General features: G+C 46.0%; 1 protein-coding gene across 1 annotated transcript in view; it reads right to left on the bottom strand.

Annotated features, from left to right (window-relative positions):
• The window catches only part of LOC129703384 (probable G-protein coupled receptor 149), a 36,815-nt gene extending 23,651 nt beyond the window's left edge, over positions 1-13,164 (bottom strand). Inside the window, exons 1-2 of the mRNA XM_055645768.1 lie at positions 6,122-13,164; positions 3,273-3,465 (exon numbers count right to left, since the gene is read on the bottom strand). Coding sequence (XP_055501743.1) covers positions 3,273-3,465; positions 6,122-7,048 — 1,120 coding nt within the window. The 5' untranslated portion in view covers positions 7,049-13,164. The remainder of the gene's footprint in view (positions 1-3,272; positions 3,466-6,121) is intronic.
• Positions 13,165-22,714: the final 9,550 nt, after the last annotated feature.

Genomic DNA, 22,714 nt, shown 5'->3' on the forward strand with positions numbered 1-22,714 from the left:
GGAGTTACTCCAGCACTTTGTGTCTTTTATGTAAACCAGCATCAGCAGTTGCTTGTTTCTTTCCAGGTTAGGATGGCAGCTCAAGGTGTGTGATGTACGCAAATAGATGGAGATAGAACATGCTTGCACAGAGCAGTTAAATGATCCCTCTGTTTGCTGGCATGCTCAGCCACACAGCTCAACTACTTTAGCATTAGCCTTCCATTCGGAGATCTGCCTTTAACCTTCCATTAGCCATAAATATCAAAAGGTTCAACGTCGTGAAAAACTGGAGAAAAGCTAATTATCTACAATTGCAGAGAACATATCTCACAAAAATGTGCCACTTAGTCCTGTTGGTTCATTGTGTTCATAGGTTCATAAGTTCAAGAAGCAGAATTAGGCTATTCAGCCGATCAAGTCTACTCTATCATTCAATCATGGCTGATCTATCTTTCCGTCTCAACCCCATTCCCCTGCTTTCTCCCCATAAACCCTGCCACCATTACATCAAAAATGTATCAATCTCCACCTTAAAAATATCCATTGAACCTTCTGAACCTTCTGAATGTTGTAGTCGGCAGGACAGTACTCTGCAAATCGTCAACTTGGACAATTTTACATTTTTATCAAGCCAATTAATCAAGCTATTTAACCTACATTTAACCTGTACGTTTTTGGAGTGTGGGAGGAAACCGAAGATCTCAGAGAAAACCCACGCAGATCACGGGGAGAACGTGAAAACTCCATACAGACAGCACCTGTAGTCGGGATCAAACCCAGGTCTCTGGCACTGCATTTTGCTGTAAGGCAGCAACTCTACCGCTGTGCCACCGTGACCGCCATTGACTTGGCCTCCACAGCAGCCTGTGGCAATGAATTCCACAAATTCACCACCTTCTGGCTAAAGAAATTCCTCCTCATCTCCTCATTCTAATGGAATGTCCTTTAATGTAGATCCCACATTGTACTGTTATCCCCTTTTCCCTCTGAGATGACAGATTCTCCCTTAGTGCCACTCCGATCTGCACCAGAGGAAGCCTACAATCAGCACCACAAACAATGCCTGGCTGCTTGAGAACGCCAGCACTCTGGGGTAGACAGAGACAACAGGCAAACAAGCCACAGCTCGGTCCGATTAATGGTGATTGGGTCATCTGATCCTTGGCACGGGGGGAGGGTGGAAGGTGAAGGGAATTGGAAGGGGAGGGGCAGGGAGGGAGGGAAAGGAGTGAAGAGGGGAAAGGGAGGAAAGGAAAGTGGGGTCAAGGGAAGGGGTGAAGGGAGAAGGGAGGGAAAGGGAAGGGGGAGGGAAGGGAGGGAGGGAAAGGTAGAGGAAGGATGGGATGGGTAAGGAAGGGGAAAGGAAGGGGAAGGGGCAGGGTAAAGGGAGGGAAAGGGGGTCTTTAGTCAGAGGGTAGTTAATCTGTTGAACATTGCCACAGAGGGCTGTGGAGGCCAAGGCAGTGGATATTTTTAAGGCAGAGATAGACACATTCTTGATTGAAACAGGTGTCAAGGGTTATGAGGAGAAAAATGGGATTAGGATGCAGAGAGCAGCCGTGGTTGCATGACGGAGTAGACCCGATGGGCCGAATGGCCTAATTATACTCCTATAATTTATGAACGTGAAAGGGAGGGGGGAAGGGGGGGGGGGGATGATGGGAAAGGGGAGGTGGGGTGGAATGGGAGAGGGGGGGGGGGTAGGAAGGGGGGGGAGAGAGTGAGGAAAAGAATGAGAGAAAGACCCAGTTATTAATTGTGCCTCGGCAGTGATGACAGAGGACTACTCCCCTGTACGGACCTGGACCTTCACTGTTGGTCAATGGTGGATATAAAGTTGACCGTGTGAGTTCACCTTACTGCAAGCGCCTGTGTAATCATCATCTCTGATCTGGCATCATAACTGTCGCCACACCTTGTATTCTCTGGGTTCCTCTAAACTGCACCCATACTGTTCATCTCAAACTGATTCCTTGGCAGTGATTTCCACAGTCAATTAATTCTCCGGGTAAACAAGTTTCACCCAGATTCACAACTGCACTGTTTAGTCGTGTTCAAGGAAGTGCAGAGCGGTGTTTGAGCTTGTAAACAGGCCATTCGGCCCACCAAACTCATATCGACAGGTGCTCCATGTTATATGTTCTACGTTATTCCATTCTGTACACGCTATCACCCGTACACTAGTTCAATCCTACACACCAGGGACAATTTACAGAAGCCAATTAACTTACAAAGTCTTTGGACTGTGGGAGGAAACCGAGGCACCTGGAGGAAACCCCACGCGGTCACATGGAGAATGTATAATCTTCATACAAACGCCATCCAAGGTCAGGATTGAACGCGGGTCTCTGGCGCTGTGAGGCAAGCAGCTCTAGCACTGTGCATTTCATTTAGGTTATTTGGATGGTGGCTTGGGTCATAAATTTCCAAAGAGATCATTATCATTTAACGTTAAGTACCAATTTCATAAGTTGAATTTGTATCAATCTAATTAATAAATATTATTGATCTGATGACTCTCCAGTTTGAAAGCCTGCATTAAATTAAAAGGGTAAAGGTTGCCATTATTTGCTATGTACCATCAGATACATTCAACCAGTCTCTTTTAAAATAGTCCTCTTTGGGGGGAAACTGTCCTTTGTTAAGAGTATTTTGTAGATGAATCAGTTAAGGGGCTGTCCCACTGCGGCGACCTAATCTGCGGGTTCAGAAGAGTTTGCCCTCGACTCAAACTCGCTGCATGGTCGACACGAGGTCCTAGGAGGTCGTATGAGGTCACTGGAACTCTCCTTCATGCTCGAGGGAAGTTCCTGCACACTCACGGATTCAGCTAGGCCACGGAAATTTTTTCAGCATGTTAAATAATTTTCCGCAAGTAAAATTGGGTCAGCATGGTTCTTTTTAACTTGTAGTGCAGTGGAGCGGGGTCGCTATGTAGTTACAGGCAGTCGAGGGCAGCCGTAGGCAATCTCCGTCACTGACCAGGCATTTTGATTGGCTCATTGCAGTTTTCAGGACCAGGGAACACCAACCGGTAGGTTAAATAGCCGCTAAACTTTATTATACTTCTTAAAATTTTCTACCCCCCCCCCCTCTCCACCCCTTCTCTCCCCCCCTTCTCTCCCCCCCCCCCCTTCTCCCCCCCCCTCTTCTCCCCCCCCCCCTCTCCCCCCCCCTCTTCCCCCCCCCCCCCCTCCTCTCCCCCCCATTCTCCCCCCCCCTCCCCCCCCTTCACTTTCTGTACTGCATGATAGATGGTTTTATTAATTTGTTCTCTTTGTGTTTCTCACCTTTAGCCGGCTTTGCAGCAACCGAGTACACATTCTTGCTGCAGTTGATGAAGCAACCACACGGCAGATGTATCCACCGTTCCGACAGCACAAACAGCGGAGTTATAGCGGCTGCCAGTAAGGTCAGGAAGTACCCAAGAATCTCGAAGGACTCGTCCTCGTGTTCGGTGATATGATTGACGAGCAGTCGTATCTGTGGAGCACAGGGGGACAGTGAAATGAGAATGTAAACACACTACTGGCGGCGGGCCCATCAATCCTTGAAACTAGAGCACATGTCAAACCCAGCAGGGATACGTACCTTGTACAGGGAGGAACTGCAGATGCTGCTTTATACAAAAGATAGACAAAATCCTGGAGTAACTCAGCGGATCAGGCAGCATCACTGGAGAAAAAAGATGGGTGAGACCCTTCTTCAGACTGGAGGTGGCTTCCCCTCTCTTCCAGCATTCTCTTTCCATCACAATCAGTCTGAAGAAGGGTTCCGATCCGAATAGTCACCCATCCTTTTTCTCCAGAGATGCTGCCTGAGCCGCTGAGTTACTCCAGCACTTTGTATCTATCTTTTGTATAATGCAGCATCTGCAGTTCCTTGCATCCCCTTGTCGTGATAAATCAAAAACAGTTTTCTATCTTAGAAGACATTTTGGACTTTGTTGGGGGTGGGGGGGGGGGAGGACAATTTCCCCAATTGTAAAGAGAATTACAATGAAAGAAAGAAGATAGTATATGACAGGTAAATATAATGGTTTCATGGTGCTGGTTTTCCCCCAAAACAATACAAAGTGCTGGATTAATTCATACGTTAGAAGGACCCTGCCCAGAAACATCACATATCCATGTTCTTCAGAGATGCTGCCTGACCCACAGAGTTACTCCAGCATTTTGTGGTTTATTATGGTCTAAGTTTTAAAGGGTTGGAGGGACAGAGAGACTTGGAGATCCACATTGGTAAGGTTGCTAATGAAGACCAATGGAGCCAAAGGTGTTGTAAAGAATGTCAAGTAAGTCGTGCCAATTCCCTACAATTCACCAGGTAGACGTCTGTTGTAGTTGAGTTCATTATTGGACAGAGGTAGTTAGGGGAAAGTCAACCCTTTGGTGAAGGTACACCAGTATCAGCAGTTCCTCATATCTCAAGATCAACGAGAGATTTGATATTGGTGGTTACACAGGTTTAAATAAAGAGCTATTTTTTTTCAATGGCAGAAGGGGTGTGTCAAGAAAGGAGTCAGTTTAAGAAAATTGGCAAAAAGAATTAATATTTTAAAATGATTTAATTTTAAGTTAATTCTACCAACTTCCCCCCTTGCCCCCTTCCTCCACACTGGTCATCCCACAGTTTACAACAAAGTATCTCTTGAGATCACACCTTCCCTAGCCAACAATATGCCTATCAGCGAACCACCATGCCTGAGGGCAGGTGTTGCGGGCCCTGGTCGTTTCAGAAGAAGGGTCCCAAACCGAAACATCACCTACACATGTTGTCCAGATTTGCTGCCTGCCAGGCCTGCTGAGTTTCTCCAACACTTTGTGTCTATCTTGGGCGTAAACGAGCATCTGCAGTGCTTCGCTTCTAAAATATTTTTTATGCAACCGGTTGTTGCTTGCTCGAGAGAGTGTGATAGATTAATACAGACATAGAATCAAACAGCGGGGAAACAGGCCCTTCGCCCATCTTGCCCACAGCGACTAACATGCCCCCATATACATGTCCCACTTTCCTGCGTTTAGCCTCCACACCTTAAACCTATGTCCTCCGGTTCTCGATTCCCCCACTCTGAGCAAGAGTCTCTGTGCGTCCACCCGATCTATTCCTTTCATGATGGAAGGAAATACTGTCATGACTTTCAAAGGGGAATTGGATGAAAGGAAGCAATTGCCAGGGATGTGAGGGAGGCGCCGAGGCAGAGGGAAATCAATGACAAGCTCATGAATAGAATCAGCTCAGACACAATGGTGCGAATGACGACTTTCGGAGCTTTCTCTACGTTTTCGCAAAACCTTGAATTTTTACAAACTTGGAGATGTTTATTGGTCTCTGAGTGTCTTTATGTAACAGGGTTACTTTCCATGTGCAGTGCAGAAACAAAGCGGCTCTGAATCAATGCATTGCACCGAAATTGCGTTTTAACACTGCTGAGAAACGGCGGCTTAATAATCCTCAGCTTGCCCCGAACGGTATATGTCTCATCATAAAAAAAAGTACTGCAGATGCTGGCTGTCAAAATGTATATGTCTCACCAGCTTTGGGCAGCAAGTTAATAAATGCATAACTTAAACAATCCGTGGCTGGAGGTTGAGGGGTGATCTCATGGAAGTGTATAACATCATGAGGGGAATAATGTGTCTGTAAAATATAATAGATACAGCCTAGTGGCGCGGGGGGGGGGGGGGGGGGGGGGGGGGGGGTATGGTTCAGTTACTGTGCAAGTTGTTGAATTCGCCCTATTCCAGATACAGATCTCCAGACTTAGCGGGCGGTGGCCATCGATATATTATGGGGGGCAACTCTGTGGCGCAGAAGTTAGAGCTGCTGCCTAACAGCGCCAGATACCCGGGTTCGATCCCGATCTCTGGTGCTCTCTGTCCGCGTGGGTTCTCTCTGGGTGCTCCTGTTTCCTTCCACACTCCAAAGTCGTACAGGTTTGTAGGCTAATTAGCTTCGGTAAAATGTTAGTGAACGGGGTGATCGCTGTTCGACGCGGGCCTGTTTCCGCGTTGTATCTCTAAACTAAACTAAGGTGTAAACCCGCATGATAGAATTGGGATTGCAGAAACAAGGCTCTGGGGCACCATGGATGGGAACTGAAGACACGATAAAGTCTAGAGAGATATCAGATACATACCATCAGAGGCAGCCACAGTACAATCTTACTCATGGCTAAAATCAAGGCAAAACGTTTCTGAGCAACAATTACGGCTTGGTTCGTGGACCCAAAGCTCTCGCTGAGGCAGGGCGGTGAATGGGAGGCCTCGGGGCGACTATGGACACCATTGCCCCAGTTCCCACCGGTCGTTAAAGTCCTGTCCGCCGGGTCCTCCGAGAAGGAGACTTTGCTGACCGTAGCCACCTCGTGGTAATTGGGAGAAAAGGGTCCCTGATGTTGCCAGTCGGAACAGAGCAGTTTGTAGACGAGAGGGACGGAAAAGCCAATGAGGACAACGAAGCACATGGAGTATAAACCGAAGAGAAAGGCCACATAGGAGCTCCTGTGGTCGGGAAGGCATCCCCAGGGCGTCGGGATGTAGGAGCCCCATCCGAATACTGGCAACAGGCACGTTAACAGGCTGAAGGTCCAGATAGTCGCCAAGATCCAGGGGATGGGGACATGTGCCCGCCCCCCTTTGCAAAGACCGGTGAGTCTGGTGGTGAAATAGTTATAGATGACAATCAGTGAAGACTTGAGAGCGATGGAGACCCCGTGTAGGAAGTAGAGGACGGCCGCGGCGGGGCAAACGGAGTTGGCCGCCGACTCGCTCGCCCACTGGACGGCTGCGAACACGGTCAAAGCCACCACGTAGAGGAGATCGTCCGCGGAGAGCGAGGCCACGATCATCACCAGGGGAGTCTTGTTCCTCGTCCTGTACAGGCAAACCAGTGAGTAGACGCTTCCCAGGAGAATCAGGAGGGTGGAGATGAGGGTGAGGCAGAAGGCGAAGAGATTCGGCGGTCTACCTGCGGCTGGAGAGCCCGCTGTGGGGCCACTCATTCCAGGGTCACCGCCGACCCAGTGGGTCATGTTCATGAGCCACGTTACAGGGCTGCCAGACATGGTCTCTCCCCTCCTCTCTCCCCTCCCTCCTCCCGGATCCGGAGAGTTATATCTGAATTGAAAGCAGTTCCCCCACACCTCAACCGCTTCTCATGTCCCCCCTCAACCTGCTCTGGATGAAGGCCCCGCTGAGTAGCAGTCCCGAGGCGTTGAATCGCAGGTCGCTGTCCTCCACTCGTGGTGCTGAAACGCCGCACGCTGTCCTCCACCCGCGGTGCTGAATCGCGATGCTGCTCTTACTTGCTTTGTCCTGCGATTGAGTTTGGAGTGAACGCGTTTATCCCCTGTGAACAGTTCTCTCTACTGCTCCCCGTCTCTCGGCTGATGAATTAGATATCCACCAGCATAACACTTCTTATTATTTAAAATAAAAGCTAAAGTCGCCGAGAATGAGAAAGAGATAGATAGATAGATAGATAGATAGATAGATAGATAGATAGATAGATAGATAGATAGATAGATAGATAGATAGATAGATAGATAGATAGATAGATAGATAGATAGATAGATAGATAGATGGGGAGAGAGAGGGAGGGTGGAAAGGGGAGCGAGGGAGAGAGAGAGAGAATGTACAGTATGTACCCGATTAATAACGGCTCCACATAAAGCACGTTTGCATTGACTGGGAGTGGGTCTGGCAGAGATCTGACGCGCCAAAGTTGCGTCATTGCCTGCTCTACATACAATCTATAACTAGGAAATCAAAATCCCTCGTTGACCATTGCACGTGTCTGTACAAAGTTACTACCAATCTGCATCTTCTTCGTGCCGACTGTCGCCGCGAACGATCGGCAGTGGGAAGCGGGGTTACATTCACATCAGACTTGATTTTCAAAGAACTCTGGTGATCAAAGGGACAGCTTCGAGAACCCAGGTGCAAATTGCCCATTCATTTATGCAGCGCAGACTACCATGTGGTAATTGCTTCTGGGGCGATACACGCTCGCGTTATTAAATGGTAGTATTGTGAGCTGAAAGCCTGTGGAAAAGAAAGGAAAAAATACAGCGTCCTCCATAAGCATATAGCACAGAGAAATAGGCATACAGGCGGCACACTCTGGCGCTCTATACAGCCATCAAGTCCGCGCCCAAGCACGCCAACCCCACACTAATCCTATTGAATTCTCCCCACCTTCCTACCACATTCTACAACTCACTTGAGTACCAGGTGCATTTTGTAGTGCACCGCCAACGTAATGTTTTGTGGACGTGGGAGAAAACTGGAGCGCCAGAAGAAAACCCACAGGGTCACACGTAGAACGTGCAAACTCCACATAGACAGCACCCGAGGTCAGGATTGAATCTCGAACTTAGAGGCAGTGTGGATCAGGTCAACTAGCCCGAAAGGGTAGGATGGGCCTGAAGCCCAGTGTTTAGACGTTGGAATGTTTTCTTTATCATTCTAATAGAATGATTTTCCAACCCCAGTGGTAATTAAACTTTTATTTTCACTCCTAGTTTTCTTCACAGATTTTTAAGATGTTCAAAAAGTCAAATAAAATAAACACTTAAGAAATGAGTCAATTTATGTATTTTGTTCATGTGACAAAATAAATTACATATAAATTATACACAAGGGAGAATATGATGAAAATTACCAAAAACAACCATAAGAAAATTTAGTCGAGGGTGAATAAAATTTTGTGATAAAGACTCAATAATGTGATAAAGAATGACACTGAAATAGTTTAAGAAGCACTGCTTTGGACTATACTTTAGGCTTTAGAGATTGTGTGCAGAAACAATCCCTTTGGCCACTGGTCCTTGCTGACTGGCCAGCAATCCCCGTACACTAACACCAGTGGCGGACTGGGTCTAAAAATATTAGTTGCCAGGAGACAAAGGGGGCCCACCCACAACTACAATGCTATCATTTAACAGGGGCCCACTTGCTATCACTTGCAATCATTTAACAGGGACCCACTTGCCATCACTTGCTATCACTTCATCAGAGGCCCACTTGCCATCACTTGCTATCACTTCATCAGAGGCCCACTTGCCATCGGGCAAGCTGACACCCTGGCCAGTCCGCCACTGATTAACACTATCCTGCACTCTAGGGACAATTTGCAATTTTACTGAAGCCAATTAACCTACAAACCTGCACATCTTTGGAGTGAGGGTTGAAAACCGGAGAAAACCCACGCGGTCACGCGGAGAATATACAAACACCGAACAGACTGCACCCGTGGTCAGGTTCCAACCCATGTCCCTGGCGCTGTGCCACCGTGCTGCTGTATCTCTAAACTTAATAAAGTCACATAAAGCAAGATGACATTGACAAGGTGGATCTGTTTTAGTGATGATGATTGGTGAAAATATATTGGGGCGGATACGACAGGACATTTCAGTGCATAGTACATGGAGAGGCTTCATGTACATTAGATAACTCACTTTGACTGTGCAAAGGTAGGGTCACCATTCCTAATCCTGATATATTTCTTTTCCAGGACCCAACTGCTCCTTCTACGTGAAGCAATAATTCACTTGTAGCTCTTCCAAATTGCCCTGCATACCATGCCCAGGATGCAGTGTTCTCTAGCCTGGACACACCAAACTCAGATTGTGGATTTCACAATCATTCTGGTTACAGCAAAGATATGAATCTTAAACCTCCATTTGCATGTCACTGGATTACCCTCCCGCCTTAACTTCTGTGTTTGACAGAGCTCCACTGATGCCCAACCTAAGCTTAAACGAGGAACTGCATGTGAAGGAAGGAACTGCGGATGCTGGTTTACACCAAAGATAGACACCAAAAGTTGGAATAACTCAGGGGGTTATGCAGCATCTCTGGAGAAAAGGAATAGGTGACGTATTGGGTCGAGACCCTTCTTCAGACTAGAGTCTGAAGAAGGGTCTCAACCTGAAATATCCAGCATTTTGTGTTTATTCACAGGAAACTACAGATAGACACAAAGATGGATCGTCCTGGGGAGGAAAGAGAAAGCTGGAATAGAGGTGGGGGCAGGAAGTGATGGGGCCATGAAGGCGGGGCCTGGCAAGTGATGGATGGATATAGGTGAAGGGGGGGGATATAGTTTGGCACATGGTTGGACAAAGGCCAGTGTTGAAAACACAAACGTTAATGAGATAAGAAGACAATGAGAAAAGAGCCATCAAATGTGAAGCCTGAGGAAAGAATAGAAGAGGAAGAGAGTCGGGAAGGGGAAAGGGTTTTCATTGAAATTCTCATCCTTTTATTTTATTGCCAGGTCTTTTATGATTGGTAATATGTCGTTACTAGATTTACATTAATTGATTGTTGTTTTATTCAGAACCAATCAGCAAGGCATGGCAGAACTAGAATTACTAACAATACACAACAGAAATTTGCATCTCATTTGAGGAAAATGTTAAATATATTGTGCCTTTGATATATTATACATTTATTCATTAAGTGTAATGGTTATTATTCCCAAAGCATTTGCGACTTTGGATGCTGCTTTTTATTATCGAGTCATGGAAAGAGGTCTCTTGACCAATGAAGTCCATTCCAATCCATGGGTCACCAGTTCCACTATTTGCGCTAAAATATGGCAACCTGTGCCTGTGTAGGCGACACAAAAAGAATTTCACTGTGCAATGCATACGTGAAAATAAAGAGTCATTGAACCATTCTCCCCAGTTTTGTGCCAACTCCTCCTCCAGATGTTATAATTCTCCCACACACTAGGGGCAAATTAACCTGCCAATCTGTCTGCACTTGTGTTGTGGGAGGAAACCTGAGTACCAGGAGGAAGTTCACAGTGAGCCTGGCTGGAGGTGTAGAAGCTCTACAGCCTGTGCCACTGAGCAGACCTAAGCACGGGATAGAATGTAAAGAGATATGAGGAAGAAAGAATCGGAGAGGGATATGTTCGGAAGTAGAGAGGCAATGATGCCAATATCTGCCCATGAACACTGCCATGGGATTGTGTGATTAACTACAAGGGCACAGCAAGTGCAGCCAAACAGTGTGAAATAGGAGGCCAACGTGCATTGAAAATGTATGTTAAAACTAAAATCTGTGTCACGTTTTCTTTGCTGGTAATCCAAGCTTAACGATATGTTTTTTGGGGTTTTCTTTTTAGAGATACAGCGTGGAAACATGCCTTTTAGGCCACTGAGTCCATGCCAAACACCTATCACCCGTACACTATCTCTATTCTACACATTGGTGAAAATTTACAGAAGTTAATCAACCTACCAACTTGTACATCTTTGCAGTGTGGGAGGAAACCGGAGCACCTGGAGAAATCCCAAGCAGTCACAGGGAGAACGTATAAATGTCGTACAGACAGCACCCGTACTCAGGATCGAACCCGGGTCTCTGGTGCTGTAAGGTAGACAATCTACTGGTGCGCCAACATGCCGGCTTATTTTTACATGAAAAATAAAATCAGTCCTTCGACTTTGGAAGAATTGCTTGTACTTTTGCCATGGAATCAGGAAGACATCGATTCATGATCCATAGATTGGAGCACCAAATCCAGACAGATAGTTTAACGCAGCGCCCAGTTTGAGTTACTTTCACTGCATGGTTTCGGAACAGTTCCAGCCAAAACTAGAGTTGTAAAGAGTTGTGGACGTAGCCCAGAACATCACACAAGCCAACCTTCTTTCCATTGACTCCATCTACATTTCACGCTGCCTCGGCAAGGCCACCAGCATGATGAAGGACCTGGATTTCTGCCTCAGAGGGCGGTGGAGGCCAGTTCTCTGGATACTTTCAAGAGAGAGCTAGATAGGGCTCTTAATGATGGCGGAGTCAGGGGATATGGTGAGAAGGCAGGAACGGGCACTGATTGGGGATGATCAGCCATGATCACACTGAGTGGCGGTGCAGGCTCGAAGGGCTGAATGGCCTACTCCTGCACCTATAGTCCATTGTCTATTGTCACAGGGACAACGTGCAAACTCCACACACAGCACCTGAGGTCATGATTGAACCCGGGTCTCTGGCACTGGGAAGTAGCATCTTTACCAGCAGAGCCATTGTGTCACCCGTCACACTGGTTATAAATACTCTGGAAGCCATGATCATATTGAATGGCGGCGCAGGCTCGAAGGGCCGAATGGCCTACTCCTGCACCTACTTTCTATGTTTCTATGTTTCTATGAATGTTTGTAAAGTTGTGAAAGAACTAGCCATCTTTTCTCACCACCAGTAACCATAAACCACATTAAGGCCATTTTGGGTTTAGAGATACAGCATGGAAACAGGCCCTTCAACCCACTGAGTCCACACTGATCAATAATCACCAATGTACACAAGTTCTCTCCTACACACTGGGAACAATTTACAGAAGCCAATTAACCTAAGTTCATGCTGTGATCACCCACCCACTACATCAGCACTATCCTACACACTAGGGACAATTTATAATTTTTACCAAAGCCAAATACAAACCTGCTCATTTTTCAAATGTAGGTGAAAACTGGAGCACCCAGAGAAAACCCATGCTGTCACAGAGAAAACATACAAACTCCACAAAGGCAGCCCTCTTAATCAGTATTGAACCCGGGTGTCTGGTGCTGTAAAGCAGCAACTCAACCCAAGTTGCCTCATCTACACTAGTCATATCGCCCCTCTTTGGACTACAGGCCGCTAAACCTTTCCTTATCTTGTACTTATCTGTATACTCTGTTTCAATCCATGCATACATTTAGATAAGCCTCATCTCATCACTGTAAACCTGGCACAAATGTGGCAATGCTCAGTGTCATTCTGAAGGCAGCTAGTCATAGAGGCATACAGCATGGAAACACAAGCCTTTAAGCCCAACTTGCCAACAACAACCAATACGTTCCATCTGCAGTACTCCCACCTGTCTGCATTTGGCCCATATCCCACTAAACCTGTCCTATCCATGTATCTGTCTAATTGCTTCTTAAACAATGTGATAACCTGCTCCATCAGCTCGTTCCATTCACCCAGCACCCTATGAAAAATATGCCTATCAGATTCTTATAAAATCTTTCCCCCTTCACATTAAATATATTTACAGTTATTACATTTTTAATTATTTAATCTCACTGTGGAGGGCACCGTCATGGAAGTACAATTTTACTGCAAAATACACACCATGTGAGCACTGAACATTAGTGACATGGCAGCCAATTCCCTTTCCCTCTGCGTTTGTTTGGAAATATTTCTGCAGATCTTATTGTGTTTTGACAATAACTGCAAGCTGAGAGCAACCTTGATATCTCGAAAGAAAGGAATGAACTTTCAATATAAAAACCCTTACATCAAAGCCATCTGACGTGCTGAAAATCAGAGATACATGTCTATCATCACAGTGGGAAGACGATTGCTTTGCCCGTGCAAGTCTGTCACATGTGCAGCTGTGTATTGGAAGCTTGGAGTCTGATCTGAGATAACAGTCACAGACAATAAGCATGGATATCAGCAATCTGCCTTTATAATTCCTACTCCATTAATTTGTTCGTGCATTTTAGAATGTGGAACCTGCAAGCAGTGAAGATTAAAGGTACACAAAAAAGCTGGAGAAACTCAGCGGGTTCAGCAGCATCTATGGAGCGAAGGAAATAGGCAACGTTTCGGGCCGAAACCCTTCTTCAGACTGATCGGGGGGGGGGGCGGGGACAAGAAAGGAAAAAGGAGGAGGAGCCCGAAGGCTGGGGAATGGGAGGAGACAGCAGGGGGACTGAGGAAGGGGAGGAGATAGCAAGGACTAACAAAATTGGGAGAATTCGATGTTCATGCCCCCAGGATGCAGACTCCCCAAGCGGAATATGAGGTGCTGTTCCTCCAATTTCCGGCGCTGCTCGCTGTGGCCATGGAGGAGACCCAGGACAGAGAGGTCAGAGACGGAGTGGGAGGGGGAGTTGAAGTGCTGAGCCACCAGGAGGTCAGCTTGGTTATTGCGGACCGAGCGGAGGTGTTCGGCGAAACGATCGCCCAACCTCCGCTTGGTCTCACCGTGAAGATTAGTTTAGTTAAGTTTAGTTTAGTTTAGTTTAGTTTAGTTTAGTTTAGTTTAGTTTAGTTTAGTTTAGTTTAGTTTAGTTTAATTTAATTTAATACTGTCACATGTACTGCCATATGGTGAAAACTTTTTTTGTAGCATAGTGCTAGTGTACGGGGTGATCTAGGTTCGGCAGGCACAGACTTGGTGAACTGAGAGACAATTTCCACACTGTATCTCTAAAGTCATTAAAGTCTAAAGACTCTTTCAGTCTGATGAAGGAACCCGACCCAAAACGTCATCTGTCCATTCCCCCTACTGAACTTTATTCCCTTTATCTTTAAATGTATACTGTGGATGGCTTGATTGTTAAAATGAATAATCTTTCTACCCACTGCATAGCATGAAAGAAAAATAGCTTTCACCGTACCTCTGTACACACGACAGTAATAAACCAAACTAAACTAATTTCCTCTGCCTGCATGTGATCCATATCCCTCCACTCCCTGCATGTACAGTACATGTGCCTGTCCATTTACCCCCCTAATTTTATTCTTATTGCTAGGTTCTGGTTATTTTACTTTAACTTTCATGAATATTGCATGCACACTAAAGCGCCTATGTTTTAATTGTTCATCTTGGCAGAGGCTTCTTGGAATGATTTAGTGTTTAGATGTTGTCCCTGTGAGAGTGGCTGTAGCAGTTTGCAGATTCTAGCTGTATTTAAATATCATCATGCAGTGTCTGGGAGTGTGTTAATGTTTGTGTGAAGCCTTTGGATGTGGGTTCATGTTTGTGTGCTGTCCCTGGGAGTGTGTTAATGTTAGACTTTAGATTTTACTTTAGAGATACAGCGTGAAAACAGGCCCTTCGGCCCACCGGGTCCATGCCGAACAGCAATTACCCCGTACATTAGCACTACCCTACACGCTAGGGATTATTTACAGAAGTCAATTAATCTACAAACCCGCACGTCTTTGGTATGTGGGAGGAAACCAGAGCACCCGGAGAAAAGCCACACGGTCACAAGGAGAATGTCCAAACTCCGTACAGACAGCAACCATAGACAGGTTTGAACCGGGGTCTCTGGCGCTGTAAGGCAGCAACTATTGCAACTATTGTGCTGCCCAACTGCACCACTATGCCACCCATATCTGTATCCACCTATTATTTGCACAATGTTGGCACAAAGAAACCGGGCAAGTGTTAATGATTGCATGCAATCTCTTAGAGTGTGTTAAAATTACCAGAAGGACACTAGTAACATACTTCAACTAACTTCAATTAATTTATGGATATTCACTGCTGAGAGAGTGTGATCCACATTGTAGCTCTAATTGATGTCCTGTAGAAGGGGGCTCTGATTGTAACGTGCCAGAAAATGAAAGGCCTGGATCTAGACGATGTGCATAGGATGTTTCCAGTAGTGGGAGAGTCTAGGACCAGAGGCCATGGCCTCAAAACAAAAGGTCATACCTATAGAATGGACATGACGAGGGATTTCTTTAGCCAGAGGGTGGTGAATCTGTGGAATTCATTGCCACTGACGTCCGTGGAGGTCAAGTCATTGGGTATTTTTAAAGCGGTTCTTGATTAGTAAGAGTGTCAAAGGTTACTGGAGAAGGCAAGAGAATGGGGCTGAGAGGGAAAAATAGATCACGCATGATTGAATGGCGAAGTAAACTCGATGGGCTGTAAGACTTAATTCTTCTTATGGTTTACCTTGTTTTGGTGGTTGGCACTACCTTGTTTGAATCTCTGTGTGGTATGGCACTAAACAGATGAGGGGACTGAATCTCTGTGGGGTTGTGGTGACGTTGCATTGGTGGAACAGCTCCAAACTGTCGTGGACCAACCACATCCAACTGCCATCGGGCCTGAGGACTTCCATCGGACTGCAAATTGGTCATGTTGCACAACTAATACAGATGCACCATGCAAGCAAACTGTTGGGTTGCTGCTAGCTTTTGGTCAACAATCCCAAGTCGTGGACCACCACAGCTGTAGATGTAGCCCAGTTCATCACACAGAACAGATTCCCCACCATTGATTCCATCTACATTTCATGCTGCCTTGGATAAGCAGCCAACATAAACAAAGACTCATCTCACCCCGGTCATTCCTTCTTCTCCCTGCACCCGTCGGGAAGAGGTACAGATGTTTGCAAGGATGAACCACCAGACTCAGGAACAGCTACTTCCCCTCTGTTATCAGGCTTCAGAATGGTCCTTCCATAAGCTGGGGGACTGTCCGATTCACCTCTACCCCACTTCAGACATTGAACTTTGTCTTTGGAACTGATGCGATACAATGCTGAGAACTATATTCTGTACTCTGCATCTTCCCCTTTGCTCTATTCATTGTGCTTGAGTTTGAGCTGATTTTATCTACGTATAGTACATCTGATCCGTCGGCATAGCATGCAAAACGAAGCTTCTAACTGTACCTTGCTAGGCTTCAATTCCACTGAAACAAATGTAAATGTGGAGAAGGCTGGAGAATGGGGTTGAGAAGGAAAGATAGATCAGCCATGGTTAAATTGTGGTGTAGACTTGATGGGCCAAATGCCCTAATTCCGCCCCTATTAGTTTATCTAGTTTGGCGAATCAGGGCAGAAACAGGACCTTCGGCCCACCGGGTCTGTGCCAATCAGCAATCCTTGTACATCAGCACGGTCCTATATGCCAGGGACAATTTACAATTGTATCGAAGCCAATTAATCTACAACACTGTACACCTTTGTGGGAGGAAATCGGAGCACCCAGGATAAACCCACGCAGACACAGAGAGACACAGAGTACGGACAGCACCCGTAGTCAGGATAGAACCGGGGCTCTAGCTCTATAAGGCTGCAACTCAACTGCTACGCCACCATGCCATCTTATGAACATAAAATATTCAGAGCCATTCTGAAGAACAGTGGAGTTATTCTTTGAGCCTAAGTCTATACGTATCCTTTAGCCACCTACCAAATATCAATGGTTTCACATGGCTCAGAAAATGTCCTCGTTTCAATGGGCTTGCAAAGGTGCTTTCATTATGTAGTCCCTTTCATAATGGAAATAATTGTTAATGTGCCTCTGGCAGTGTTGTCTAAGTGTTGTGTACGTGGCTTGGGGACTTTTTTTCCATTTTATGGATGCACTAAAACCAAATATCGATGATCATAAAAACATACTTTTTTGGAGTGCATGAAATTATACCATTCCTGTTGAAATCTTCACTTTAGACTTTAGAGATACTGCACACAAACAGGGGCTTCAGCCCAGTGGGCAGCACCGACCAGCAATCACCACTTACACTAGCACTGTCGTACACACGAGGGACAATTTACAAATTACTAAAGGCAATTAATCAACGAACCTGGACGTCTTTGGAGTGTGGGAGGAAACTGGAGAGCATGGAGTAAACTCACACAGGTCACGGGGAGAATGTACAAACTCCATACAGAAAGCACCCGTCATCAGGATCGAACCCGGGTGCCGCCCCTTGAAACATTTATCAAAGGGCTGCGTGGTGTGTGATACCATTGGTTCAGTGGGAACATTACACGGAAATGTATGAAACCTATTGATTTTCAGGTTGCACAACTCACAGCGAATGTGAAGTGTTTCAATATTCAGGCTTCTAAATGGTCCTAAGCTAGGGTGCTGTTCGATTCACCTCTACCCCATTGAGGACATTGGACTTTGTCTCAGGAACTGATCGCTACAATGCCCTGAGCAGCAATGCTTAAGGGGGCAGCAGAGCAGCTGTCTCACAGCTTCGGAGACCTCGGCTGCTGTCTGTGTGGAGTTTGCACATTCTTCTTATGACCAAGTGGCTTTCCTCTGGGTGCTCCGGTTTCCTCCCACATCCGAAAGATATGCAGATTTGTAGTTTAATTGCCCTCTGTAAATTGTCCCTCGTGTATCGGGAGCGGACGAGAAAGTGGCATAATATGGACCTAGTTTGAAATGGAGATCGATGGTCGGTGTGGATTCAGTGAACCAAAGGGCCTGTTTCCATGCTGTATATCGAAACTAAACTATATATTACACTCTGTATCTTCCCCTTTGCTCTTCTTATATGAGTTTGAACTGATTGTATCTATTTAGTTTAGTTTAGAAATACAGCATGGAAACAGGCCCTTTGACCCACTGAGTACCCATACACTAGCACTACCAAGGACAACTTCAAGAGTCAAGAGTCAAGAGTCAAGAGTCAATTTAATTGTCATTTGGACCCCTGGAGGTCCAAACGAAATGCCGTTTCTGCAGCCATACATTACACACAAATAGACCCCAGACACAACATAATTACATTTAACATAAACATCCATCACATAGCTGTGATGGAAGGCCAAATAAACTTCTCTCTCCACTGCACTCTCCTCCCCCCCGATGTCAGAGTCAAAGTCATAGCCCCCGGCTGGCGATGGCGATTGTCCCGCGGCCATTAAAGCCACGCCGGGTGGTGTGAGGTCGCACACCGGGTCTTGATGTTGGAGCCCCCGGTGTGCGCTCGCAGAGTCCGCGGCCATTCCAGCCGCGCGGGGCAGTGGTGTCAGGCCCCGCTCCAGGAGCTCTTCGACCCCGCAACACGGGCGGGAGAAGTCGCCGCCGCAGAAGCCCCGAAAAGCAGTCTCCCCCCAGGGAGCCGTGGGCTCCCGGCGCCGTCGTCCACAGACCTGTAGAGAGCCTCCGACTCTCCGGCAGCAGCAGCAGCAGCAGCAGCGGCAGCAGCGCTCCTCCACCGCTCCGGACTCGGCCAGCTCCGCGACGGCAACGGTGAGTCGACACCTGAGTCCCCGGTCTCTTCCTGTTGGAGGCCGCTCCTCGTTGCGGCCTCAACGACGACTGAGACCCGACGAGAAAAGGTCGGGTCTCCAGTGCAGGGAGAGATTCAAAAAGTTTCCCACACCCCACCCCCACCCCCCCCCACACCCCAACATAAAATAACAAACACTACATAAAAACACAGACAAAAATAATAAAAACGCGGACAGGCTGCAGAGGCCGCTGCTGGCCAGAGCCGCGCCGCCTTCTCGACGCACAACTTACAACCAAAGCTGCACGTCTTTGGAATGTGGGAGGAAACCGAAGCATCCGGAGGAGGCTCATGCAGTCACAGGTAGAACGTACAAACTCTAAAGCAGACAGCACCCATCGTCCACTGTTGAAGTCTTTACTTTAGACTGGAGATACAGCACGCAAACAGGCAACTCTACCACTGTGCCATGATGCCGCCCTATGTATGTATGATATATGTGATCTGTTCATTTAGCATGCAAAACAAAACTTTTCTCTGTACCTCGATACATTTGACAATAATAAACCGAAACATAAATATGGCATGCATCCTTATACAGGCAAGAAATCTGAGATGAAAGGAGAAGCATAGAGATCGTTAAATCAGACTACTGTGGAGAACGATGCCTCTTTGAAGGCCCACTACAAAGGTCTCCCCTACACATTCCCCAGAACCTGGCAGTTGACTTTACTTCAATCATTTATCCAATTCCCGCTTGAATATCACAACTGAATCCACCTCTACCATCCTTTCAGGCAGAAGGTAGAGATTGTAACACACTATCCTTTGCCAAATTTCCTTCAATTTGTGACCTCTTGCTTCATACATATCCCATCAAAATGCTTCCTCATTTTGATCACCTCTATTAAATGCCTTTTCAACTTTCTCAGCTCTGAGGAGAATAATTAATTTCCACCAACCATCTCGTGATCAAATTTCCAACAAACCTTCTCTACATCCTTTTGGTTTTCTTTTAGATGCCAGGCATAGAAGTCCATTGATACATTATTGCAATAACACAAATGGTGACCATTTGGCTCATCGGATCCATGCTATTTCATCACAATGTGTTCACCTAGAAACTATGAGGTTGACAGAGCATTAATAAGGTGAAGCAGAGGCTATATAGATACAAATCAATCACAGTCCACTGGATACTAACCTGACTGTGTGTTAATAATCCTAGTGCTTAATTGGTCTCCTGTGTGGTGACATGCACAAAGTTTGCAAAGAGATTAATCAGAAGCAGGGTACATGAAATAAGATAATGGAGAAATATTAATTAATTAAACCATTAAATAATGTCAAATGCTATACAGTGGTAATTCAGGAAAGAAAAGTGAAGGCGCAGTTTCTAAGGAACAGGCGAAATGTTTGACAGAGCGTGAAATAAAGTTTGCAATGCAAATGTAGGATTAAGAGGAAACAAAATTGGTACAAACTTATTTAAAGTGAATCAAGAGGGTTTAATTGCACATGGAAATAATAACCTGGAAACTACCAACTGTTAACGTACAGTTAATGATTCATTTGCTTCAGTATTCTGGAGCCTTCAAGTAAGTGGCAACACAGTGGGGTAGTGGAGGAGCCACTGTCTCACAGCTCCAGAGACTTGGGTTTGATCCAAACCTCGGTCATTGTGTTTGTGGAGATTGCACGTCTCACTGTGACTGCTTAGGTTTCCTCCGGGTGCTCCGGTTTCTTTCCACATTCCAAAGACATACTGGTTTATAGATTCATTGACCCTCTGTAAATTTGGCTCCAGTATGTAGGGAGTGGATGAGAAAGTGGAATAGCATAGAACTCGTGTGAACTAGTGGGAACTGGTGACCATTGGTCACCCGTTCAATCTAATTCTATGTTATCCCACTTTCGTATCTACTCCCTACACATTAATGGGAATTTTGCAGAGAACCAATTAACCTACTAACCCGCACATCTTTGGGAAGTCCTGGACAAGGGGTCACAGTTTAAGGATAAGGGGGAAATCTTTTAGGACTGGGATGAGAAAAACATTTTTCACCCAGAGAGTGGTGAATCTCTGAAATTCTCTGCCACAGAAGGTAGTTGAGGCCAGTTCATTGGCTATATTTAAGGGGGAGTTAGATGTGGCCCTTGTGGCTAAAGGTATCAGGGGGTATGGAGAGAAGGCAGGTACAGGATACTGAGTTGGATGATCAGCCATGATCATATTGAATGGCGGTGCAGGCTCGAAGGGCCGAATGGCCTACTCCTGCACCTATTTTCTATGTCTCTATGTTTCTATGCGGGAGGAAACCCACGAGGCCATAGGGAAAATGTGCAAACTCCACATCCTAGATCTAATCGAACCAGGGGCTCTGGCGTTCTGAGGCAGCAGCTCTACCAGCTGTGCCACTGTACTGCCCTTGCTCAGAAGACAGTATCAGAGAAAATGTTATCTTTACTTATGGATTAAGATAATGTTTTTCTTGATACTCTCTTGTGAGCGTAAATGTTTCAATCAAACAAGTTTGGTGCAGAAGTATTGCTTCATCACAGTGCCATCAATATATCACTTGTGTACGTTGTCACTGTGATGGAAATGATGCAAGAGTGGGGTTTATTTAAATTCATTGCAACTCTCTCTTTGTATGACGTAAACCAGGAAATAATATTAATAGTTTACGTGTTTTTGAAAGATAACATCCATCAGCGCACACCTGCCTAAAGTAGGTTCCAGCAGCATCTCAGCTGAAAGGGAAGATGAATCATTTGGGCCAGTCAGTTACTTACTGCGTATCGCATATAAACCAGACAAGGGAAGGAAAGCAAATTTGATTCATGAAACAGCATTAACAAACAAGGTTTTTTACAACAATGCACTAAGGTTCATGGTCATTACTTTTTACAATATTTTTATTTAATTAAGTTAAGCACAGTAGCGCAGCGGTAGAGTTGCTACTTCCAGCGCCTGTATCCGGGTTTGATCCTGACTACGGATCTTGTCTGTACGGCGTTTGTACATTCTCACTGTGACGGTGTGGGTTTTCTCCAGGTGGTCCGGTTTTCTTCCACATTTCAACGTTCAGGTTTGTAGCTTAATATGCACCTGTAAATTGCCCCTAGTGTGTAGGAAGTAAAACTGGGATAATATAGAAAGAAGTGTGAATGGGTGATCGATGGACACTGTGGACTCGGTGGGCCGAAGGGCTTGTTTCCACGCAGTATCTCTAAACTAAAGTTTAAAAAAATCAATTTCTATAATATCTTGGTGGGATTGGAACTTGTTCAATAGTTACTTTCTTGTCACGTGCAGCTAGATGTAGTGAATATGTTGTTTTGCATTCAAAATCATACTATACATAGGCACAAGCACACTTAGTAAAAGAGGTAAATGATTGTAATGTTAAAAACAGAAAAACATTTCTGAGACAGTAGGCAAAGAGTTGCCACTTTTCTGGAGCCAATTTGGTGCTTTCAAGTATAAAGTGCATAAAAACATGGCGGCTTACCTTGGCATTATTCTGGCGGCAGCACTGGGTCAGTGGTGCAAGGATCAGCCTGGCCTGGCAATGCCGTTGATGCCCTCTACTGCCACTCCGTGCCACTGCAGGTTGCGCCTGATCCACGCGCTCATACAGCCTCTGTGGGACCTCCAGTGGCATTTGGCCTCCCCGTTCCTCAGGCTGTTTTACGAGCCTCCAGCGGCCCACTCTGCCGACACCTCAACCTGCAGGGTGGATGTAACATAACCACAATAATAGTCATGCAGCATGGAAACAGAGCGTTTGGCCCAACTCGCCCACACTGGCCAACGTGCCCCATCTACACTAGTTCCAACTGTCCTCTCTTTGCCCCTATCCCTCTAAATCTGGCCTATCCATGTACCTGTCTAAATGTCCCTTGAATGTTATGAATGTGCCCTCCTCAACTATCCCTTCTGGCAGTTTGTTCCATATACCCACCGTCCTTTGTGTAAAAAAGTTACCCCTCAGGTTCT

Source organism: Leucoraja erinacea, chromosome 14, assembly GCF_028641065.1.
Source record: "Leucoraja erinacea ecotype New England chromosome 14, Leri_hhj_1, whole genome shotgun sequence".
In the NCBI taxonomy this organism is placed as follows: Eukaryota; Metazoa; Chordata; class Chondrichthyes; order Rajiformes; family Rajidae; genus Leucoraja; species Leucoraja erinaceus.